Raw genomic sequence first — 24,271 nt, 5'->3', positions numbered from 1 at the left:
GAAGTTGAGATCTTGCAGAGGTCGACGGGGCTGTTCCCATTCTCAGTTTCGTAACTGCTGCAGGCATCTTCTCCGCACAATGAATGTGATCGCAGCTTGATGTATTTTTGCTCGTGCCACATGAGAGAATGTGCCTCTGAAAAGGAACAGAGGTTTTGTTTTTGTTCTCATTAATACTCAACATAGCATCATAAGAAAAGGAGCATATTCCTTTCTTTGAGAACCTCCTTGTTTTCATAGTCTTTTATACATACCCTCGGTCTTCCCCCGTGCACGTTTTCCTCTTTCTTGTGGTGGAACACTGCAATCTGTGTTAATGATCTCTGTTTCGCTAAGTGATCGTAGGTTATATGCAGCTCCCAAGCAATACCTAACACTTTGCAACATTAAATTACCCGTACTAGGAGAGCACCTTGTTAGAGTAAACAGGGATTTCTCCAAACTAGTGTCATTTGCAGTACTGCTTTTTTCTAGAAGACTTTGTAGAACTCAGTACCCATATCGTATGTATTTCTAGTCCTGCATTTCTGGGTCTAGGCATTTCATCCAGAGGATTTCATTGCAATCCGAAGGGCTATGAATAGATGCAAAGGTCTAGACCCTAACTGTAGAATTGGGGACCACTTTGTGCTTATGCTTTTGTTTCTTCCCCAAAAGTACCCTGTTGTTTGTTTTTTTTTGCATTGTAATTTGAATAATTTACATAAAGTGTTTGGGGCTTCATCTCAACTCACTGGCCCCAAAGGAGATTGTGAATAACATACATCATCCGTGTCAAGAAAATCGTATCGGTTCAAGATGGGAATAGGTGAGAGCAGAGTCACTAAGTGCTGTGTTACCGAAGTTAGAGGGAACTTCCTGGGAGATTTCCTTAGACCGTTTCAGGTAAAATCCGTGTGTTGGGAATTTACACGCATGCGGTGAAGCTCGCTGCATGCAGCACATGGGGAGAAATTGGGCATTAGAAGGAGCCATTTGAAGCTTGAGCCAGTGTCCATTGAAGTCAATGGGAATCATTACTTCGGGTTTTGGAACAGACAGCTAACGAGTAGTGTAACTTAGCATTGTCTGGGATGTAAAAAAAAGACGAGGCATTTGTGTGCGCCCACATATAGGCCCCAAGTCAGGAATGATGCTTTAAACTTGGGTTTGACTTTAAACACATGCTTAAAACCCGCTCAAGTCACACATGTAAGCCTTTCCCCAGCCTGGCACTATGTTGTGTCTCTTTTACGTATACATACCTTTAAGTGTCAAAATACAAATACTTTTGGTTGTTTATTTTCCCATGTATTGCATGCTCTGCTGTGCCGGTGATGAAAGCATTTAAGGTTTCTGGGGGCTGCAGAGATTTAGCGCCAGCCAAAGGCATCCATTACCGCTGTTGCAAAGTCAGCTATGAAGACTCCCAGATTCGAATGGACAGTTCATTCATCCCAGAAGGAGACAGCCCTCAAGGCAATTGTAATAACCCTACACGGCAGGAAAAGTTGCTGAGTTGTTTCCAAGTCAGTAACATTCAAGAAATTTAAGTATTGATCAAATGTGCAATAGTCTGTTTAACCTGCTACGGGAATTTCACGAGCAGGTCCCTGTCTTTAAAGTATTTGAGACAAGCCTGCAATAAAAGTCCCCAAGTCAAATCTCCCAGGATTTTGAGCTTGTTCAGAATCCATTTGTGGGTCCAAAATGGCATGCTTGCAAATGGGACAGACCAGACTGCCTGCAGATTCGGGGTTCATTTCTGCTTCGCTGGTTTTGGCACGTGTCTCTGGCTGCTTTCAATGGTATTTCACTTGTATAGACCTGATGGAGTGGAGTGGAAAGTCAGACCACAGGGATATATTTATAAACAACAGGAAAATCCAAAATCAAACCCTCACATGTGATGCTTCCAAGCGGAGTCCCTTTGCAAGGACTCTTTCTACAGGACCTGCAGGTCTTTTCTTTGCCAGAGTCTTCCCCAGGCCGACTTTGTCAATGATGCTTATGCTTTACACCCAGGAAAAGGTTTCTAGTTTGTCCTCGTTTTCTAAGGATGCACTGCTGTGGCAGAGGCCACCTCTAATTTTAGCTTAGAATGAAAGTTATGTTGGTATTTTCCCCAGCTGAAAAACCATATCATCTTTGCTGCAGAAATCCCATCGTTTGGAGGAATATTTCCCTGCGGTACAACGGAAATACCATGTGGGCTTGGAAAGTAGGTCCTGTTGTAATGAAAACCATTTTCTCTGCATTTGTGTGATGTGCTCAAATCAATCATTTCCCGTGGAAGAGCTGACAACTGGTTTTGCACAGTGCAGCTCATAATTACTAGCTATTGCAAAAATTAAAAAAAAAAAATGTTTCAAAGGAAAAAAAGTTTTGTGTATTAAGGGTATCTTTCCCACTGAGTTTCCATTGTTGGAGATAGAAAAGTTGAGTGTAGGATTCGTATTGCTGACGGCAAGCCGGTAAGAGAACAGACTGTAGGATTGGGGTAACAATGATTTAAGGTCAGCGTGGAGGATGTCTGTCCAGATACCCCATGCTATACAGCTGCTATAGCAGGGGCGGGCAATTATTTTGGGCGGAGGGCTGCTTACTGAGTTTTGGCAAGCCATCGAGGGCCACATGACAGGCAGCCCAGGGCAGATTAATATTAATTTTCTAAATTTTTTAGGGGCCCCGTGGGCTGGATAAAATGGCCTGGCGGGCCACATCTGGCCTCTGGGCCGCATTTTGCCCGTCCCTGTGCTATAGTATGCTGGCTCTAAGCAGAGGTGTAGTGTTATGGGCGGTCTACACACCAACTTAAAATGAAATCTTAAAAAGTCACTGTACAGACGCACTTACTTCAGACTAAAAGTGGCTAATACTGATTCAGATTATTTTGATAACAAACTGCCTTTTTAGGAAACAAGTTTAGTTATTTAAATAGCTGCAAGCTTGTGTGCCAACTAGCTGTATGCTCATGGGGACTAAGTCCAAGATCCTCACCAGTATTTAGGAGTCTCACCCCTATTGATTAGGCCCAACGGGCTTGATTCGGTGTCCTGTGAAGTCAGCAGGAGCATTCTCGTTGACTTGTTTGGTGCTTTGAATCCAGCCCTAAATTTACTCGGGACCTTAAAAAATGTACAACCTGAACTAAGTTTGACCCTAAAAGACTTGGCAAGCCTTTAAATATATATATTTGTACACTTTCAAAATGTCTGCCGTCTTGAGTTTGTTCTTCTCGGTATAAGTGGTCTCCCCTTGCTGGAAATTCTTCAGTAATTGTAGTGTGGGAAAATTCACCAGCAGCAAGCTGTTTTTCCCCTCGGCCCACGCCCCAGGATCAACTTCCAGACGATGGCTTTGATTGCAGCACACTTGGATGAGAATGACTGTTGCTTGTGTTCCCCTGAAAGATCCCAAATGCTGGAGGTCGGGAGCTAAATTCTCCCGGCCCCTTGAGAACCTGCAAGGTTACGTCGGCCGGGGAGAACGAGCCGTCACGTCAGCCTTCGGACGGACGTGTATTGTAGCTCTGCTAGGAATTCGGGGCGAGCTTTTGGGCTGAAATGAAATCCCCAGCCTGGAGCTCAAGTGTTCCTAGTTAGTGATTTTATTGCTAAATAATTTACAGAATGAGTTCTTGCCAGTTTTCATAAGTGAAGCATTTGAAGTATGCAAAAACATACTTTATGTCTTCCTGGAGCGGCTGCTCTGGTGGGGTGGAGAATACTCTAGCCTATTTTCCCCTCCCTCCCTCCCTCCTCCGTTCTCTGTGCTCTTCGCACTAAAGCAGCGTGTGTTGTGCACAAACTGAAGCTGACACGTAAATAGTCACTGTACAGACGCTTAACAGTTAAAGATGCTTGTGAGATGCTGACAGCTGAGTCTCCACTAGATCTTTGGCATACATTTTCTCTTGTTTGCCCTTTTGTATATAGTTGTGGGGAGGCAAATCTGCCCAGTGTTGCTCATCTCTTTCTCTGTCCTTGGGGTCAAGAGCTTAACAGCATTCAGAGGAGGGAGGGGTATTTACACCAATATTTCCAGTGTTAAGCCTTAATGTGGGGAAGGGGAAGGGAGCGCACAACTTTGGAAGAGAGATAAAAACTGCCTGCTTGAAGCCAATCTGACTGTGAGGAGTTAGAAAGAGATCTGCACGGTGCAGGACGTAGCGGGTGCATGAACTCCAGGCCATTTATGCAGTACACCAGGAGGGTCCATAAGTTATAATAAGCATCTTCCTAAATACATTGTGCCTTTCCCCATCCTTTCTCACACATAGGCTGAAGGTTCACTTCAAATAGTAAGACTCCGCCACTGCAGACTATGCAAGCAGACAGCAGCCTGGTCCTTCATATGCCTGATTCAGGCGTTATGGCCCGTGGTCAGCTCCCTTTTGGTAGCTGTTCATTTGAGCCCGGCCTTGTCACCCGTTTGCAATGTTGCACGCTCTTAAATGCCATCCTCCCAGGTCTGTCAGCTCCATCCTACAAAGTTTTGCTGATTTTTCTTTTTCCTGGGGCTGCACCGCAAGGAGCCGTCCAGTGCAGTTACATCCTTGAAGTCAAGAGGGCTCCAGACATCAAAGTCAGAAGTGTTTTCTGTGCCCCCCTTCAGAGTGGAGGAAGCAGGGAGGCAGGGGTCAGCACTCCCCTCCTCCACGGCGTGTAGGACCAGAGCCCCCAGTCTAATCTGGCCATTGCTCATGTGTGCAATGAGGAAAGTGCACATGCTCACAACCTATGAGAGGTGGTGTTATTTGAGATCCCATGGTGGGAAGGGAACACGCAGCAAGTCTGCATGAGAGGGAGGATAAAGTGGGGCTCATTTGGTAACTTTCTGCCCCAGGAAGGAAAGACTAGAGCAGCTGCCTCGCAGGCAGCAGAGAGAGCGCCCTGTGTTTAACGGCGCAGGATGCCACCAAGAGAACAACCTCTTTGTAACATGCTTTGCAACAAAAAACACTGGGGGGCCGTGTAACAATCGTCCCCTTTCAGCCTCGCAGCTGCCGTCCCTTAGATGTGTGCAGCACCAGAGAACAGGGATGAGATTTTGCCCCCGAGCCCCCACACAGCGAGAGCCAAACCTGCGCATCAGGATCTTATTCCTCGGGACCCATGCTGCCGTCTGGACATGGCCGAGGTTACCACGAAGCTTTAGAGGGCTGTGACCACGGGATCAAACTCTTAGTTCCGCCACCCGAGCTGGCACGTTGAAACCAAGGGCTGCTGCCCCAATCTGAGTTTTTTCCTAACTGTATTTAGTGTTTTTATTTCTCATAAAGGGGAACATGGCACAACCCTAAAAGGACATTTTAATCAGGCATTAAGGTTGGTAAAACCACCTGTCTTGGAGGATCTGTTTTTGTAAACCCATTCTTCTGTAAAACTTCAGCAGTCCCCAGCATGACGTAAGAGTTGTCCATCTGTCCATTTTGTTTTCATAGATGGGTTTTTTTCCCCCCTGTGATACGGGTTCCTGATAACAAACTACTGGATGCAATAGAGCAAAGGTATGTTTGAGCTCTTCAGCAATCTCTGCCATCCTCCGTTCCAGTTAAATTTTAGACTATGCGGTTGCATCAAGGTGGTGATGGTTCTTTCACAAGGCTGCGGACCGAGGGGAATATTCTGAAAAGGCTTGATTTGCCAACAGCTCATTTTATAAGTTTTAAAAAAAGAAACCAAAGCCAGGTTTTCTGTATCGCCTCTCTGTCCTTGCTGGATCTGGGGCCCTTCTGGGTAGTGAGGTGGTGGGAATGTGAGCGTGAAGATAGAGCGGAGTCACTGTAACTTTAAGATAAAAGGCTGATGGTTTGCAAATGGGCACCAGCTGCAAAATTGGAGTCCTGGTTTTGAATGTTGCCTCCTCCCAGAATCTCAGGCGGGGAAGGGGAAGTGTAATGGTCGTATCATTTGGCAGTCAGGGAGCTTCCAGTTTCAGTGGGATGCTGTTGTGTTAACAGTCAGACCCCATATCTAACTCGGAGACCTTTGCAGCCTGTCTCCGTGTCTCTCCCTTGGGATACCCCCAGCATTCACAAGTTGGTACCCTGCCGCACAGACTGCCTTGACTCGTGCAGGTGCTTCTGGTATAGAGACTTTCTTCGGTCTCCCCAGCGTGTGGACTATACTTGAATAAAGTAGGGGGAGCTCAAGTGGATAATGGAAGATGCTTTCACTCCAGACATGGACTGTGCCAGGCTGAGCTTTCACTCCAGATGTGGACTGCACCAGGACTAAAAAAATATTGGGTGTTCAACTTTACCCCCTTCTCCATTAATGCACCTGTGTGCTGCTGTGTAGTGGCTCAAGAGCCGTTTTGCGGGGCAGATTCAGCTGTTGCATGGGCAAGTGTCAGGACTTCTTAGCCCAAACTACATTTCTAACTACACAGCGCTATGAGTAACTCTCCAGGATCCTTGGGGTTAATTTCCGAGATGCTGGGCTGAGTCCTATGCATTCCTTCGTGGCCCTGGCCAAGGCGGACTGCGGGCCCCTCTCTTTGAATGAATTGCAGCAGATGTGTGCCAGCTCATTGTCACCACCACCCCGATGACAGGCTGTAGCATCTAGTTCACTCGCCTCCAACTGGGAAGCTTTTCTGCCCTCTGTCACCAGTCAGAGGAAGCAGCCTCCAGAAAGCAGCTGTTTGAGTGTCATCGCGAGCTCTAGAAATATGCTGTTGTGAAATTATTGGTGCCCCTGGTGACCTGACACTTCTGCTGGAAACAAAACAGGGAGATTTATTTTTTATGATCATTCAGCTGCATTTCCTAACAGGCCCTCAATGAAGAGAGATGTGAGCATGTGAAAAGAAGAAGAAAAAAAGCCCTGAATAATTACAGGTATTGTGTATGTAAGCATCACTTACATCTTCTGTGAAGCAAATATCCTGCTATTTAAGCTTCCAGTGGGTGTGGAAGGGGAAAACTTGAGCTTGCAAATATGAATCTAATTTTAGAGCCAGAGTTCTTGAATTCCCAGGCTTTTTATTTGATATTCCTTTCGATCCACATCCACCCACAGCCATGATTTTTCTCCCCACAGTAAAACTGTGCAGAACTGTGTTTTTTCAGTTCTCCCATCAAACCTTCTGTACTAAGCCATGTTGCCTACACCATTTTTTAGAAAATAAAGCATCATTGAGGCTCGGGAACATGATTAACATGCAGTGCATGCAAGTATGCAAGTCTCTGCTGAACAGTGCTTTGAGAGGAGAGGGATGAACAGAACAGCTTCAGCAGAAACTGTGGCTTTTTTGTTTTTCTCCCCCCCATCCCCAAAGTATAAGTAAAGCCTAAAACAAAAGACTTCATACAGTGCACGGTCTCTAATACCCACACAGCATATTTTCTTTGGCTAATATGTGCTAGTCAGGTACGCAATATAGTAGTAAAGTATTTTTAATAGGTGGTTGGTGACTACTGAACGTGGACCATGCTCGTTTTAGATCACCAGTCTCAGGCACAGACTTTGAGGGGATGCTCCCGACCTGGCCCCTACCACCCAAAGCACTGACCTTGGTTATTAGGCCTCTGCTGTTCCTCACTCAGACGCTGAATGCTGCATCGCCTTGGGAAAGCCAGCTCTGCTTTCTGGGCCTCTTCCTCCCCTCCCCTCTCATCTTGTCTATTTAAATCCTCTGGTCTTTGGAGTAGGGGTTTTCTGTGTGCATGTATCTGCACTCTCCCTTGTGCAATGGGGCCCTGCTCTCCATCAGTGCCCTTAAACTTCACTTTAATATAAGCAATCGGAGCCACACGCTGCACCTCCGGGATCCATTATAATCATTCAGCATTATCCTAAATGCGGATCACACCTCACAGGCAACCCACACATTTAAATAAATATGTATCTAAAGAAACACAACTGGAAGATCTCTTTAGAACAGAGGAAAAGCCAATGCAGGTAGTAAAATACCTTGAAATGAGCATTTACTTGGCAGTTTTAATTAAAATTGGCATAGATATGTATATCTGTACAATTAGCGCTAGAAGGGGGAAAAATCCCAGTGCGTCTCTGTGCTAAAATGGCCCAGTGCATCAAGACTGGGATTGCTTATTCTCTTCTAGATTTACCAGCTCACTTCCCTCTGTAAGCAAGAAATCATGATTTCTTCTACTGCAGTCAAGTGTCGAAGTTTCCAATCTGCAGTTTGGGAAAGGGCAACACACCTTGCATATCTCCTCAGGCATTGCCTGCAACAGCTTCCTTTTCTTCTGCTGTTCTCTCTCATAATTACTCTTACATCAATGCATTCCCATGGCTTTAAAAGTCGCTTCAAAAAATGAAAAGCCAGTGACAGGGCCATCTGCCAGAATAAGTGCATTGCCCCTCGGTGTCTGATAGCGGCGGGCCCGCAGTTCTTCATATACCCCAAAGCTTTGCGTGACCAATGGGTATTTGGATGAAATGGGTGGCATCTTCTACAAAGAAAGCGAATATGAAGCACATCTCCATAGGGTTATACAGATGTCAAGAAGCGCTGGAGAGGGCTTGTGGAAGGATGTCATTTATTTAAAATGTTGGTACCAGATACCAAGGTCTAGGATGCTGGGCCTTCTTGAGTGACTTGGCTTCTATTACTGGTTCAGCCATTTATCTTAGCAAGACATTGTCCATCTCTGTACTTCCATGTCCCTTTCCATCTTTCCTCTGGCTTGTCATCAAGATGGTTCACTCTTTGAGATATTGGTCATTGCACCTGGCGTAACGTGCCCTGCTCTCACGGAGGGTCACTCAGAAGTTGATTGCTGATGGAGAGTGACAGATGGTGTTTTCACCTGGCTCTGTAGATGGTAGGAGCATGCACATGCCCACGCCAGGGGAATGGTTTGTTAGTGGTTGTAGTCGATGCTTGTAACATCAAAGATCTTTCGGGGGCATGTTACTGCATTATATCTGGCCTCTGGGGCACCGTAATTGCTTCCTGCCTCTGTGCTGCAGTGATGCTATGTTACAACATCTGTGCTGCCTCCTCTTGTGATGTGGTTGTGCTGTATCTGTGATATTGCAACATGTTTTTGATGCTGCCCTTGTCCTGGAAAATGAGGACTGTGCATTCACTTACAGGGTGGACAGTAAACTGTTTTCAGAGCATCCTGGCAGTGTCAGAGGAGTGTTTGGAAGTGAATGTGCAGCTGGTTTCCAAGCCTGGGAATAGGCTTTTGAGTCAAGGGAAGGGGTAGGGAAAGCACTATGTTACAGGAGTGATTTTTGGTACCTGTGCATTGGGAAGTGGAAGCCATGCAGCACTACAGCTGGCAGCCAGGTGTGGTCTAGTCCTGGGGTGTCAAACTCACCTCGAGACCTAGGCTGCATCCACACCATGAGGCTCCTTGCGGGCCAGATCCAGCCTGAGGTAGGCAGAGGCAGCTCCAGCCCTGACCCAGAGCATGTGACAGCAGCCCCGGTGCTGGGCACATAGCATGGCTCTGGCTTCTGCCCTATTAGTAGAGCTGGAGCCCCATGCCCCATGGTGCCACAGCAGCCCCAGCTCCAGCACGGGCCATGTGGTTGTGTCTTCATCATGGCATGGCGATGGGGCGGGCAGCTAAAGAGGTAGGGCAGTAGCAATGGGCACAGCGCCTGGAGGGTGACTGACGGGGGCTGTATCAGCCCTCACTTGATGCTACATCCACTATGCCCCAGACTCTGTGGCAAGCCCCTTCCTCCCCCTGCTACACACCCCAGTTTCTGGCAGCCCTTGATCTGCAAGTGAAATGTAATGCCTTAAATGCCGGCAGGCAAAGTAGCAAATGCAAAGTTGTCTAATGACCAGAAAAAGGGTAAGAATCGCACCTTAAACTTCAGGGGCCAGCACCCTTTTGTCAGCTGCACCAGCATAAATCTGAAATGGTTTCACCGATTCGGCTCCCAGCTGGAGTTTTTCTCTCTGAATTTGTTGCAGGTAGAAGCAATTTTTCTGTGCCCCTGGGAGGAGGGAGCTTTTGCTTTGCCGCCAGGCCAGTCCGTGGAGCAGATCTGTGTTTATGCTTTTGTATTTTTGTAATTGGATTGTTCTAAGATTAAAAGATCTGGCTTCATTAACACTCACTATAGAGCAGGAGAAAGTTTCTTACTCTGATCTTGCCAATCTCCGTGCTGCTAGTTCCCAGCTGATTGGCCCCAATGGCCGGGTTTGGGTTGTTACAGACACTGGAGGCTCAAGTCACAAGATGCCAAACCTGCTGTCAAAATATGCAGGCTCACAGATGGAGCCCGCATCTCGGAGGGGGTCTCGTGAATCGAGTGCTCGGTTGGGGCTGATGCCAGCAAGGGCAAAATAGCCTCTTTATCCACCAAAGTCGTCAGGTGATACATGCTTTGATCGTGCCTAGGAAATACCGCACTGCTCTCCTTCGGGCACCGGTTCAACTTCCAGGACGGCCGGGCTGGTGGGGTGAGGTGCTTGTTGCATGCATGCCTCTCAGCTTGCTTTCATTGTGTGGGGAAAAAGCTTGCAGGCTTTCGGTTCAGATGTGCTGTTTCTTCTGAATTATGTTGCGTTTAACCCCTCCGTGTTTTTAACCAGCCAGGTTGGCTCTTGGGTTAAGTGGCAAACGCCTGTATGGACAAGCTGGGAATAAAAAAAAAAAAAAAAAAAAAAATTGCCTGGATAGGAGGCTGCCAAAAAAAGAGAAGGCACCAAGAAGTCCTTCTCTGTCACAAGCCCTAGGAGCTGAAAGCAGGCACTTCTAGCAGGCGATGTGTGTATTCAGTGCACCTACAGGATACCTTCCTCCTGTGCAGAGATCTTTGCTCAAAGTTTCTTCCTGCAGATCCCAGTGGCACACACCTGCTTCCCTCACCCCCCCATCCCAGATAAATGTTAGGTTTGGTAGTAGGGCAGCGAGCCTGACTCGAACACCCAAAATAAAAATGCGCAATGGCTATATTGCAAAGTGATGGCATACCTCAGTAGGGGAAAGAGGGGCAGGACTTCTGGGTCCATTGGCTGACTCGGTCTGACTCCTCCAAACTGTATTGTGCCCCTGTTTCTCCTTCTCCACCTCCCTGTTGCTTAATCTGAAGAAGAGTAAAGATAAATATTCCCATTGCACGAGAGCACTGTGAGGTTTCGTTAGGGTGTGTAAGGGCAATAAGTGGTGTTGCTGCTGCTTTAAACAGAAGAAATATGCTGGATGTTTTGGTCTAAATAAATTGCTTGAAATATTTCTTGCCTGCTTTATTGCTCTGTGTAACAAATGGGCATCTTATGGGTTGGAATTCAACCCCTCAAAACCGTTTAAGATGGCAAAAGTCCTCTCCCTCCAGCCAAGGAAACTTAATTGGGTCTCTGCTCCCAGCATGGCCACAAGTGGTATCTGAGGACCCATGGGTGACTCTTGGAAGCCAAAGGAAGAGAAAAAAATGACCTCAAACATGTGTTCAGACATAGACAGACATGACCTTGTATTGCAGAGATTACAGTCAGGGCTGAAGGACACAGTCCAGTATTTTAATCTTGTCCAACTTTCAGCTTTGGAAGGGCTTTGATGTTGCAGTTATGACCCCAGGAGATCAAAAGGGAATCCACTAATCTGGGCTCGCAATCAGAACAGCCTGCGACTTCCCTTGTGTCCTGAGCAACTCCTACCTGTCTGCTTTGCTGCCGGAGCCTGCGCAGAGGGATGCCAAGTAAGGAGAGACGGTCCTATGGAAAAGCAGGGTCGGTCTGCTCCGCAGCACGCCTTTTTTTTCCCCCAGTTGTGCGATGATGAGCTAAGCAATGATATAATATGCTCATTCATAACCGTGCAGCTCTGATTCAGAGTATGGCAAGGTCCCCCTCTGAATGCTGTTGGCTAGAAAGCCTGTCCAGTCCTCGTGCAGGGGGGCTTGGCAAGAACCATTTTTTCCCCTTTGCACCCTTTGTGCTGTGGCCAAGCACGGCTTCTGTGCTTGAACTCATTGCAGCCATGATGATTGCAATGGCAATCAAACAAAACGGGGAGAAAGAGCGGTATGTGGTGGGCTGTTGTAGCCAGCAGGGTGCGTGGGACCACACGCTGCATCGTCCTGAGCCGCGGCACAGCAGATATGCATCAGCTTCAGCAAGAGTCTGGAGTTAGTCCAGTCTTGCTCGAGCCACCCTCCCACAGGCATAGCCGTTTCCAGCTGGCCTCATTCTGCTCTTATCTTCCCATTTGTCTCTGGTTTCCATAGCAGTGTTAGGGTGGACCTAGCTACATGCACCCCCCCTCTTCCTGGTGCTACTTTTTTTTTTTTCTTTTAATAAAAGTGGTCCGACTGTAGCAGAAAAGGCCAGTCAAAAAATAAAAGTCAGGCTGTCACCGAATGCCACCTAAATATAGAGGACTGTGGATTTTAACTTCGGGGGGCACAGTTCTTTGTTGAAAAATGTTATCGGTAGAGCCCGTGCTGGCAGGTTTTCATCTGTGCTCTTGAATACGCTCATTGATTTTTCTGTTTTGTGTTGTTGCTGTTGTTCAAGGGGTTACCCAGGGCCAAGCCAAGCTTGAAAACGCTCCCTGTTGAAAGAGCAGCTTCTCGTTTTTTGGAGGCCTTACTCATTCATTGTTTTGAGTGATATTTATGAAAGTTTTCCAAAGGGCTTGGGGAGCGAGCGGGGGGAGGAAAGAGAAACTCAGGTATCTGGGTAATGGAAACCGAGGGCAAACTGAGCCTAAGGACAGCAGAGGTAATGTATTGCTGTGAGTGCAGCGACTCTGAATATTTCATCTCTAACCAGCAGCGCATAATTCTCTCCCTGTATTACATACCCTTTAACAGAGCACTACGAATGTGCGCCGGCCTGGCTTCGTTCTTCTGCGTTAATGGACTTATTTCGGTATCCGTACGGTATTGTCTTGAATCCCATTATTCAGCTGAGGAACAAATCTGTTCCAGTGTATCGCTTTAACCTTTGATGTATGAGGGCTTCCTCTTCCCCCCCCTTCCCCGCCGTCTCCCACATGCTTGCAATATTTATGACTTTTGATGTACTAGGACACCCTAGCAGCCGTGTATGGTACAGTTGCAGCTCGAAATGCATTGTTTTATTGCATTTTGTATCAGTGGCTTCACATGGGTCTCTCTAAAGATGCATATTTTATAAATGAGCCACTGAAAGCACTTGATCTTTGTTGCTTTGACTTTTAGAGGCTTTTGGCTAACATTTAGTTGGGTTTTAGTTGGCTACCAAATGGCTGTTAGTGCAAGCCATTGTTTTTTCTAGTGCCAATCCTTTCCTCTGGGTTGTGACTACACGTGTCATTTTTTGGTGGATCTGGGATTTCAGGGATTATTTCTGGATTTGCTCTGTGGCCATTTCTTGGCCAGACATCATGCTCTGTTTCCATACTCCGAGGGGTTTTGTTTCAAAGGGTTAGTCATGGTCAGTAATAAACACAAAAGTATTAGATACAGATGTGCAGGATAAGAGTTCAGCCTGACAAATGTATTTGTATCCAGTAGGGAAAGTTTGTCTCTTTTCTACCCCCACCACCCCCTAAGGTCTCCGAATAGTTCAGTTAAGATTCTTGGGCAGAATTTATGAACGCGCAGATGCATCTAAGCTGATCCATCTCAGCAAACCTGGTTTGCCTTGAATCGGATAGAGTGACGCTCAGTATGTTGTGGAGTGGGTTGCAAGTTGAAGGCAAGGTCTACGAGGAATGGGCAACTACCATCACCTAGATGAAGTGAAATCATCCCTATCTATAACAAAAAAAAATGTATTTAAGAGGTCTTACATTGATGGAAGTATAACGGCCAGACTTGTTTAAATGACTGGGCACCCAACTAGGGGCATTTTTAAAGATGCCTTAAATATTCATAGATGTTAGGGGCTGGAAAGGACCTGTCGAGATCATCTGGTCCAGCCTCCCTGCGCTTGGGCAGGAAAGACTGCTAGGGTCACCCAAAACCAGCCATCTCTTGAAAAACCTGAGCACTGCTGCTCCAAAGACAAATTTTCTCTCCCTGATCATGGTTTATAGGGTCTTTAAGCTCAAAGGAGAGAGAGGGATGCTTCTGGAGGAGAGCTCTGCGCTCCTTTGTAAGCATCCCTCTGACACGCATGCCCAAAACCATGTCCAAACCCACACAACCCAGTCTTGATTACACTGAGATTCATAGTAAGTTGGTGCTTTGGGGGAGGGGGAGGGATCAAAATGACTTCCTGGCTAAGGGGGTTCCTCTCTGCTTTGCCAGACAATAAATAGCATGTGTGCAAACCAGGAAAAGCGGTGTCATCACGAGGTATGTGGTTGCAGTCCGGGCACAGGGGTTTGATGGTTGCACGGGCAGATCCGATGTGATGATGCCTGTTACCAAATGTGAGTCTGCTGTCTGCCTGCTGGAGTGACTGAAAACTTGCCAGAGCCGAGGAGAGCAGGCAGTCACTTCCTCGCATTGTGTTCTCTCTTCCTCCAGTGCTGTTACGAGAAGAAGTGTCCCAGCTTCAAGAGGAGGTTCACCTGCTCCGCCAAATGAAGGAAATGCTGACAAAAGACCTGGAGGAGACGCATGGCAGCAAGTCGATGGAGGTGCTCTCTGCCACCGAGCTCAAGGTCCAGCTGGCACAGAAGGAGCAAGAGCTAGCGCGAGCCAAAGAAGCCCTGCAGGGTAAGAGCGAAACCCTCCCTTTGTTTCTGTACCCGGGTCTCTCGTGTCCTGCTTGCTGTGGGTGGCTCTGTCGCATGTCTTTGCTGTCTGCTCTTTTCCTTCCCCTCTTTCTGCCTCGTTGTCCTCTTCTCTTTCTCTGCCTCCTCCTTCACTCTTGTCCTCTCTCTTTCCCTGCCTGCCAGAACATCCTGAGGTTCGTCCCAAGATGTTAGCTAACAAGGAAGGAGAAACTGTGCCTTTCCTTCTGACAGCAGGGTTTACAGTCGCTCTGGAGCCTCTTGCTTTTATCCAAGGGGAGTTGGAAGAAGCCGAGCTGCTTCTGAAGAGCCTTTTACACTGAGCTGATGGGGAGGTTGTTTGCAAGGAACCAGCTCAAACTATTTGGCTCTGAGCAAGAGCCCGTGTCTTGTCTCTAATGTAATCCCAATGGCTGAATTCCCTGTCATCAAGGGCATATTCACTTAGCTTTCTGCCCCCCTCTGAAGGGTGTTTTCCACTGGACTGGGCAGTATCCCAGTGTTGTCCATCTGTGCATGATGCCTTCTGAACCCATTTGCTCCTGTCTGACATTAGACAGGGCATGTAAGGGTGAACATCACTCATGGCAAGGCTTTTGCACATAAGTGTTTGATTTAGGCTGGCCTGGATCTCAAGGTTTGCTTTTTCTTTTGATGTAATCAAACTGTTCCTCTTCCTCATTTCCTAATTGCCCCTGCCCAGGAGGTTTGCTTCACTCTTCTTTGGAAATGGAAAGCGGTGTGCATGTGTGTAAGGAGGGTGACCCCTCCTAGCAGAATGACCGACAGGCTGCTCTCCAGCAGGACAAAGCCATGCTTTTTACCGCTATAGGTGTCGTTAAAAAAAAAAGACACGTCTGTCGCTATTATTGCACTCTGCATCAGTTATAAGAGACAATTTGCCACCAGTGTCAGCATTACCAGGAGTGGCCAGAACTGGCCTGTATGTGGATATGATCCAGGGCATTATGTTGTGTTTCTCATGCCCTCTGTTTGTAGGGTTGCTATTAGCTCCTGTATGAACTCACACAAGATGGTAAGCCCAGTGGGCACCTCTTCTCAACTGAAGGAAGTTGGTGTGGGGCAAGGAGGTGCAGGCTCTTCAACACTTTTCATGGGGGTGGCAGCCTGCTTCTCATGACGCTGCCTTTATTCATCTCCTGCTTGTGTGCATGGCTGTTGTGAGCGCGAGTGAGATAGGGCCAGCCGCTCCCAATGACAGCACAAATGAAATACTGCTCCTGCCCAGCCCATGGGGGAGCTCCAGCTGAGTCCTCTCCTGCTGCTTCCCTGCGATTCTGGGCCAGCTCAAAAACCTACATCCCTAGGTGCTATATTTGGAGGTGCAGTCTCTTGAGCATCACTAAACGTGCTGCTCTTTTATTTCTGAGCTAGCACAGCTTGCAATCATCAGCAGCACCAGCTTATTTATATATTTTTCTATAAATCTCAGTCTCTGGAAAATTGATCCTCTCACACATAGGGAAGTAAATACTAGATTCTGGAATTCCCGATTAAAAAAATCAATCTCCTGACCAGGAAAGATGGTTGGCAGAAACATCCAAGCTTGTAGGGTTTGTAGAGTGTGGGCAGCTGCATGTCTGCAGTGGATTCGCTGCATAGTAGTGCTGTTTCATCAGTAAAGCATTGAACGAATTTTAAGGACTGTATGGTAAAATGATGCATTGAGAGAAAGATCAAAAAAAAAAAAGGGATGGTGGGAAGCCTGTGGAGAACCAAGTATAGTAAATATAGGGCGATCCAGTGACTGAAGCAGGCAGGCCATGTGGTTAGCATGATGGAGGACAGGCCAGTCTCTTGAAAATAGCGTTTGGACCAAAGAGAAGATGGGAGGGATCAAGCCGGGCAAGACCTAAGAGCTCATCATGTGAACTACTGGCAATGGGAAACATATGAAAGAGAGATGAGGAGAGACCTCGAATTGTGCGAGCTTCCTAGGACCTCTGGGAGAGCCACCCAACTTGCATCATTCTGCTGGATTGCTCAAGGTCCTGGGAGCTCTGTTGCTTGATGTTTAAAAGGAGGCCGGTGAAGGCATTTATGCATGGCAAAAAAGGCATCAGATGAGTGTTGGCCTTGCTGGCCTGGTCTGAGCCGCAGCAGCGCTCTCTGGCTTTTGCAGTGCTTTACAGCGTGAGAATTGGCTCAGAAAAAATCCAGGTTGTTCCCATTACCTGAAGCTGGGACTGGAAAAGCATTCCCCGGCCAGACCACATTGAGCTTAATGAGGTGAGTGAATGAAAAGGACAAAGAAGCTGAAGGGCAGGGATTAAAAACTCTGAGGCAGCTATGTCACCATGGGGATTTCGGGGGCGATTGCTTAGCAGCTGTTCTGCATCGCAGCAGGGGGAGTGCGGGACCTCTCCTTGGATGCCAGAGGTGCCGAGAGGGAAGTGGCATAAAGCTGAACGATATTGCGGAAGGTACGCTAAGATGATGCTTTCCAACACTGCAAAGTTGAGGGACTAAATTGCAGGCAGGTATAGGGCTAATGGAACCTGCATAAAGGAATTTATGGGCCTGTAATATGAAAAAGCTGCAGTATGTGTCTTTTTTTTTTTTAAGCATTTAAATAAAAAAAGGATCAAGCAGCAGCTGTCACGTGCCACCTGCTCGCTGTGCTGCCTGAGGCCTTGTAGGATAAGAGCGCTGGAAAATGTGCACCCTGGGTGGAAGAATCCTCAGCTTTCAAACTAAAAAAGATGTCCCAGCAATGTCTAACAAAGCACCATTATTTTTCCCTTCTACACTTTTCCTTCACATAGCGTCTTTTGCCCAAGAATCTCACTTGCTGCAAGCATTAAGGGCCACAGCAACCTTCAGGAGGTAGAGCAAGGATTATTGTTCCCCTTAAGGGGGGAAAACCTGAGGCACAGGAAGGTGGTGGCTTCTCCAAGGTCCCTCTGAATTGGATCCTAGCAGAATTCGCCACTGTTGGCTCCCAGCTCTGGGCTCTTTCCTGGAGGCAATGCTCCCAAGAGAGCAGGGGCTTCATTACACTCCAAGTTAAAATGAGCAAAGTGCTAGTGATTTTCCAGACTGGAAAATCTAGATCCTGCCACCAGATCTGCTTGAGGCCTTGCAACAGTCTGCCCGTGTGCATCTGATTCCAGAATCCAGCTGGGATCAAACCTTGAGATCTGGAGTCTGCAGACATTTATCTTCACTGCAGTATTCACAGCTTTCTCCTGTATCCTGGGTTCATAACCTGAGGGACATATTAAAGTGTATCAGGAATTTTGGGATGATTTTTTTCCCCTCCAGAAAATACCTCCTCCTCCTTCTCTTCCTCCTCCTCCTCCTCCTTCTCTTTCTCCTTCTTCCTGAATTTTTTGTGGGAAACTTTGTTTTGACAGCGTGCATCAGGAAGGTTTCTGGGCTGGAGAGAGAGAAAGGCTAATTCTGTAGCCCAGTTGGCATGGAGTTGTCAGCTACTTGTTCTGCTCAGTTGGGACCCAGGATTGAATATGGGCATCCTACATCCCCATGAGCCTATATGGATTTGTAATATTAGTTTCTCTCAGTGGAGCCTTTCCACTTTGTAAAAACATTCATTGGACTGGAGAGAGCTCGACTGATTGACTCCCCAGCCTGGTAGTTGGGGCAGTGATCTGGGATGTGGAAGACCCAGGGCCTTGAACGCAGGCTTCCCACATCGTAGCTGTGCTGCCCTGCGGGTTAGGTGGGGAGGGTGTCTCATGTCTGTGGGTGGCTTTCCGTCTCAAAGCAAAAAAACCACAAGCTTAGGAAGATCTCCATTTCATCCCAGTGCAGAACACAAACCAATCTGAAACCTCTCAATTATTGCAGGAAGAGACATTGTGTTCTCTGGCAAGCCGTAGTCCGGTTCCAGAGGGTCATTATACCCCTTTTCTCTTTCTTTCTTTTTCCCACTTTAATCACTACATGGGAGGGAGAGTCCTATATTTCTTTGCCACTATAACATGGGGTCAGGGCATGGAAGAAGCTGAGAACCGCTGTCCTTTTAACAGTGTGGTAACAATTACTTGCATGTGGTCAAAATCAGCATGTCAGTAGTAACCACTGTATCCACCATTCATTTTGCCTGGAACTTGAAACCCGCAGAAAACGGTGATTCACATAAAGGCTAGTCACCAGATCAGGCGTTTGCTCTGCCTCCGGATACCAGGGCTGAGCCTTGAAGCCATGACACAAGCTACAGTTCACAGACTTGCGGGCTCTTGAAAGCATCCCCGTGAGCTGGAAACGAAGGGTGAAGGGACGGCGCCTTGTGTCCTCCTGCCTCGAGCATCCCCAGGATGGAATAGCTTACGTGTCCCAACTGACAGGTGCCCGAGAAGGCAGCATGGTGCCAAGAACAGAAAACTACCTACACCCTGCAATAGCTCCGCAGCAGTTGCTGCCTGCCCACAGACCAGCTCTGTCTGAACAGATGGAGTCGGTCCCTTGCATCGACAGCACATCCCGATCCTTGTTAGCACATGATGTCAAACAAATGCAGCGAGACAGGAAAAGAAACGCAATGCCAAACCTCCTAGTGCACGCTCATTGGTGTGGTATTGTGATGTGGTGGGTGGGTAGTCACAGCACAAGAAAATGCTGCAGATATGCAGAAAGGTGTCAGCTATTAATTAACAGGAAAATAAATCAGGAAGTGCCATGTCTTATCCACAACCGGCAGACAGTCCTTGTTGTTCCAATCCACCCAAATTAGCAGGGAGGGAAGAAAGAAACCCCTTTCCCCCCTCCACAAATGCTGGCAAAACAGCAGATCTAAATATAATCTCCAATCCCTGGTGCACCGCATCCAGCTTTCACTCGTCAGTTTTAATTTAAAGATTCGAAAGAGACATTGTCAAAATTTCTTAGGCTCAGAAGTTGAGCAGCTTTAAATATATTATGAGTTTGTGAGCAGATTGGACCCAGAGCTCAAAAAATACACATCTGAGATCCATCCTGTGTTGGCCACTCGAGGAATTTGCTAAAAGGGCCTTGTTCAGCTCCTGGTTTTGACAGTGAGGGAATAGTTCAGATTCCAGGAGAAATGGCTACTGAATTTGGATGAGATCGATTTGGGAAGTTCAGATTGTAGGATGTTATTTTCCCAGATGTTTTCTATCTGTTATTCTACTTGAGGGTATTGGAAGTGGTGAGCACTTTTGAAAAGCAGGTGCAAAACACCACATCCTGTTCTAAGTGGTACTCATGTGTAGGGACCTACTTAAATTGCGCTGAGATCAAACAATTTTTGCGGGTTGGTCGCCGCATAGAAAGGAAATTGTTCAGTATTTCCCAGCCCTGTCCCTCAGCACTGATCGGCAGAGATGCCCCCACGGGGTAAGGTTGTGGCCACTGTTTTGTCTGCTGCCCTGCGAGCCAGCACCTTCCCCTTTCTGGGGAGGCTGCCAGGCCGGGCTGCCATGCAGCAAGGACCATTGGCTCCCACTGGGGAGCCAGCATTTTATTTTTATTAATTTCTTTAAAGTTGATCCTGTGCAATCTGCAAAATTACGAATTTGAGTAGACCCCCCACTTCTGTGTCTAAAGTGCAATCCTATTCCACCCTATTCAAGCACTTGACCAAACATTCATGCAAAACATGGATGAGTCCTTCTCCTCCTCCTTACTGCCTGTTGTGCCTTTAGGCAAAAATGAAGGTACATTACCAAAGCAGACATGCTTAACGGTTTTTCAGGGACCCATGCAGGGTAGACTAAGATTGCACTTAGAAGTCTAACAGGTGGAATAGGATCTTGAGTTGACTTGCCCAAAAATGGAGGCTCCAAAAATCCTTGGCAGCTTCTGAGGGAAAAAAAAAGGTCTAAATATTGTTGTTTTACTCCACTACTTTGTTGCTACTGATAAACTACAAGCAGTGGCAATAATGCAGGTGCTTAATTGTCAAAAATCCTGACCAAGCACCTCCGCATTCAGGAACTGGCTTTAAAATGAGAATGTGGGCGTCTTGTACTTGGTCTTTGGTTTACAGTGCAGTAGGGTTCCCATTTTCAAGCCGTCTCTACAGCCACACGGGGCAAAATCCTCCTCTCTTTTAATCGGATGTTTGCAAGAACTTCTGCCATAACACAACAACAGCAGCCCACCACATACTAAGAGATTTGTGATGGTAGGGGATGGATGCTTTGCAAGAACCACAGGTTTTGGAAGACCTGTAAAGCCACTTTGCAGTTGCTGGTTAACAGGATATGACCATGTCTCCTCATCGGTGCATCTCTGTTTTCCATCCTATTACATTTGCTTTGAACTCCAGTGTGATTTTTCTAGTGCTGCATTGATGAGGTGGTGCAGCGAGCTGCCTGGGCTAGAGAAAATGCAATGCAAATTGCAGCTGTTTGTTTTAAAGCCACATTAAAGCGTATCAGCTCCATGGTGGCAATAATGGCTTGGAAATCAGTGACTGTCAAATGAGAGGGAGAAATGTCAAAACAGGGAAGAGAAATCAGGACGGATCCTCAGCTGTTGTACACAAACAGAGTCCTATCAACTTCAGTTAAGCTTAGGAGGATATGGTCTGTAGTTCTGCTGCAGTTGAGATCATTATAAAGAGTAAAAATAAATATTTTATAGTCTATTTTTAATTATTAGAGAGAGGGACATATTGCTATCTTCGGCATTGCTCCATTTAATCAATGGGAGTTGGGGCAGGCTTTGAATGAGACACTAGACTGGGAAACCAGCTCCTCTGGGGTGTGGGGTTTCAAGACCATCAAGGCTAGGAAGAGGCTTGAAGGAGCAGGACTGGAAGGTATTTCATGTAGGGAGACAGGGGAGGAGGATCCAGGGAATAAGATGAAGATGCGCCAGTGTGGAAAGAGGAGACGAGGGCAGTTGTGTTTCCGCGGTCAGTGGATGAAGATGGAAGGTTTTGGGCGATCTAATCCCCATTTGGCCTTGATCCGCTTTGTCTTCATTTTGCTGCAAAGACAAGCTCAAAAGTCCTCTCCTGTACAGCTTGTGGATGCAAGAGCCCTGGGACATATATGGTGATACGGATTTGACGGCAATCACTTATTCCATCCCAGTGCAGCTGAGAGGGTGCTCATCTAGCCAGAAAAAAAGGCTAAACTTGGAGGAGTGAGAGTAGCTCATCTGTGAAAGGTCCTTGTAGTTCTGCACATCTGTGCTGGAAACTCCAGGGGGGGGAAACCAGAAACGGTGCACAACGCCAAGACCAGCCAGGAAACGTGCTTCACGGCAGGCCTAATCGCCTGTGGGTTCAGGGTTCGTCTGAATGCCACGTGAACTTTTTTTGGCTCCACTCGCTAACCTTCCCCTCCCTGTCCTTGCTCTGATCTGCCCTGAGAGCAGCTCTGAGGAATGCACCATCCTCTCTCGCCTGCTGCTTCCCCGGGTTATATTGCACTTCCAGGAATTCCTCGCCGTTCGCGCTCGGTGTTTGGCTTGGGAAGACAACAGCTCTGACAGGGGGAGATTATGCCGTTTGCTTGTTGTATTATGCATTTTGCTGCCTTCTGTCTGTACGTGCATGTGTAATTGTTTGTCACCCGGTGCGCGTACGTAGACATCTCTATAAAGCAAGTGCACATCTGTATATATGCATAAATATGTGCCTAAAGTACATGGTGGGGTGGAGCGAAATAACCATTTTTATCAGCAGGAGTTTAGGAATGGCATATTTTTCAGATGAGGGAGGTATGCAGATCATCAAGACAGATGCCAATAATACATGTGTATATGTTGCCATTATGTTTGGCAAATGCCGAGTAGGTAGAAGAAAAGTCTTTTTGGAATTGTTTTTAACAGTTAAGGCCGTGAGCCTTCAGTGAGCTCCTGCATGCTTGAATGGACTAACTGCAGAGGTGCAGGGCTCCGGGAAAACACTGCCAGACCAACTTAAAAGCCGTGAGATCTTAATAAATGTGGGATCTTATGGGGCTTAATAAATAGATCAATAAAGGGAGGGCTCATAGGGAAATTACGAGTTTGTTGCACTGAATTTGCTCACCCAGATGAGGCTGCAGGAACCGGGCCTTGGTTTTAGCATGGAAAAAAAAAGACTGTATGACAGCAAGTCACCAACGTGATGGTGCACAACAGTGATAAATGACTAATGAGGGGGGGAAAATGAAACAGTCTGTGAGACTGAGAGATCTGTAAAGTTTTCCACTGAAAAAGCTTTGCATGTGAAAAAAGTAGCAAATATAAATGAATACGTTGTAGAAAAAAGTTCAGATCAAATGCAGGCAAAATTTTCCTGGCAGAACTTCATTAGAAATAGATTGTCCAGCTGAGTTCATTTGTTCATGTTTTTTGGGTTTTTTTGTTTTTTTAAGCACTGGAATTTTATCAATGTTTAAATCTTTGCATAGGGGTGTGTGTGAGTGTATGTCTAAATATTTTCATAGATTTCGTAGACATTACGGCTGGAAGGGACCTCGGAAGATCATCGAGTCCAGCCCCCTGCCTCAGGGGCAGGAAGTCAGCAGAGATCGTAGGATCCCAGCAAGACAAGCATCCAGATGTCTTTTGAAGGTGTTCGGAGTAGGTGCTTGATGTTTGGAGAGATGCGCTCCGCTTATGGCACCTGTTTGTCCTTGCAGTGCTTCACCTCCTTGCTTACCTAGGAAGACCTCTTTTAGCACGGTTGCAATGCAGGCTGCCCCGCCGAAGGGATGTATGGGAGGTCGGAGAGGTGGGGCTGCAGTGCATGCTGCTGCAGCTGCTCCAGGTGACTGCAGACAGCAATCCCTCTCTGAAGGGCTGGTTTTTAGTTATTTTATGGTCTGTTTTTAAAATGCAAGTAGAGACAGGGATTCTGCAGCAACCAAAGACAGTCTGCCCCAAGGAGGCATGTTCAAGTAATAATCCTCTGGGACCCAAGTCATGGTGACTTGAAAAGATGCTTTGGAGGTAATTTGATATTTTAGAAAGTCATCATATATCGGAAGTTTGCAGATACAAAAGGGTTGGGATTAAGTTACAAATGATCAAGTTCCTGTATTACCACTAGTTAGAAAAATGATGTCAAGCAGTAATCAGTCTTATGCTTGGTATATGAAACTAGACAGCCATGAGAGAATTATCTCCCAGAACATGATTTACTGCATTGTACAGCTGTAACACTGGGCAAGTTGATTTGACAGATGGCAGGGTAAACGGGCCCCTTATAGACCAGGGGTCGACCCCCTGCAGCCCATGGCCCAGATCCGGCCCACAGAGCCATCTGACCCAGCCTGCAGACCTGGAGCTTATGTTCCTTTCCCCTGTTTTCAGCCAATAATATTGACTAAATTCCACCTGAATTCACAAATAATTTATGGTCCTTCCTGAAACTGATTGTTGCTGTAAACTGATTGTTCATCAAAAACCTTTCTGTCTGTAGTGATAGCAGAGTATCGCTTGCCAGTGGGCAGTGGAAGGCAAGTTCAAGATGGATGATCACGGTGATAGCCTGTGTTACAGTCACATCGGATCAGGAGCCCATTGTGCTGGGTCCCATACAGGCATAGAACAAAAAAAAAGTTCATTGCAAACGCTGACATGATACCTGATGAAACACGCGCCGATCTTAAGTAGTCCATGATGAACGCTGCACAAATACTCCAGGCATTTAGCAGCAGGGGGCTGTGGCAGCAGTCGGTTTCCCACGCTGATGCTAGGAAAAATGATGGTGGCAGCTGAGTCCTAGTGTTTTTC

At 46.9% G+C, this 24,271-nt stretch overlaps 1 protein-coding gene across 4 annotated transcripts in view; it reads left to right on the top strand.

Moving 5' to 3' along the window:
• The window catches only part of KAZN (kazrin, periplakin interacting protein), a 644,812-nt gene that overhangs the window by 523,568 nt on the left and 96,973 nt on the right, over window positions 1-24,271 (top strand). For all 4 annotated transcript variants that reach the window (XM_090024112.1, XM_090024113.1, XM_090024116.1 and 1 more), the window contains one exon: window positions 14,382-14,573. In XM_090024112.1, coding sequence (XP_089880238.1) covers window positions 14,382-14,573 — 192 coding nt within the window. The remainder of the gene's footprint in view (window positions 1-14,381; window positions 14,574-24,271) is intronic.

The sequence above is a fragment of the Crocodylus siamensis genome, chromosome 12, assembly GCF_052110815.1.
Source record: "Crocodylus siamensis isolate JL-2025a chromosome 12, ASM5211081v1, whole genome shotgun sequence".
NCBI classification, from domain to species: Eukaryota; Metazoa; Chordata; order Crocodylia; family Crocodylidae; genus Crocodylus; species Crocodylus siamensis.
This window is presented reverse-complemented; position numbering and strand designations above follow the sequence as displayed.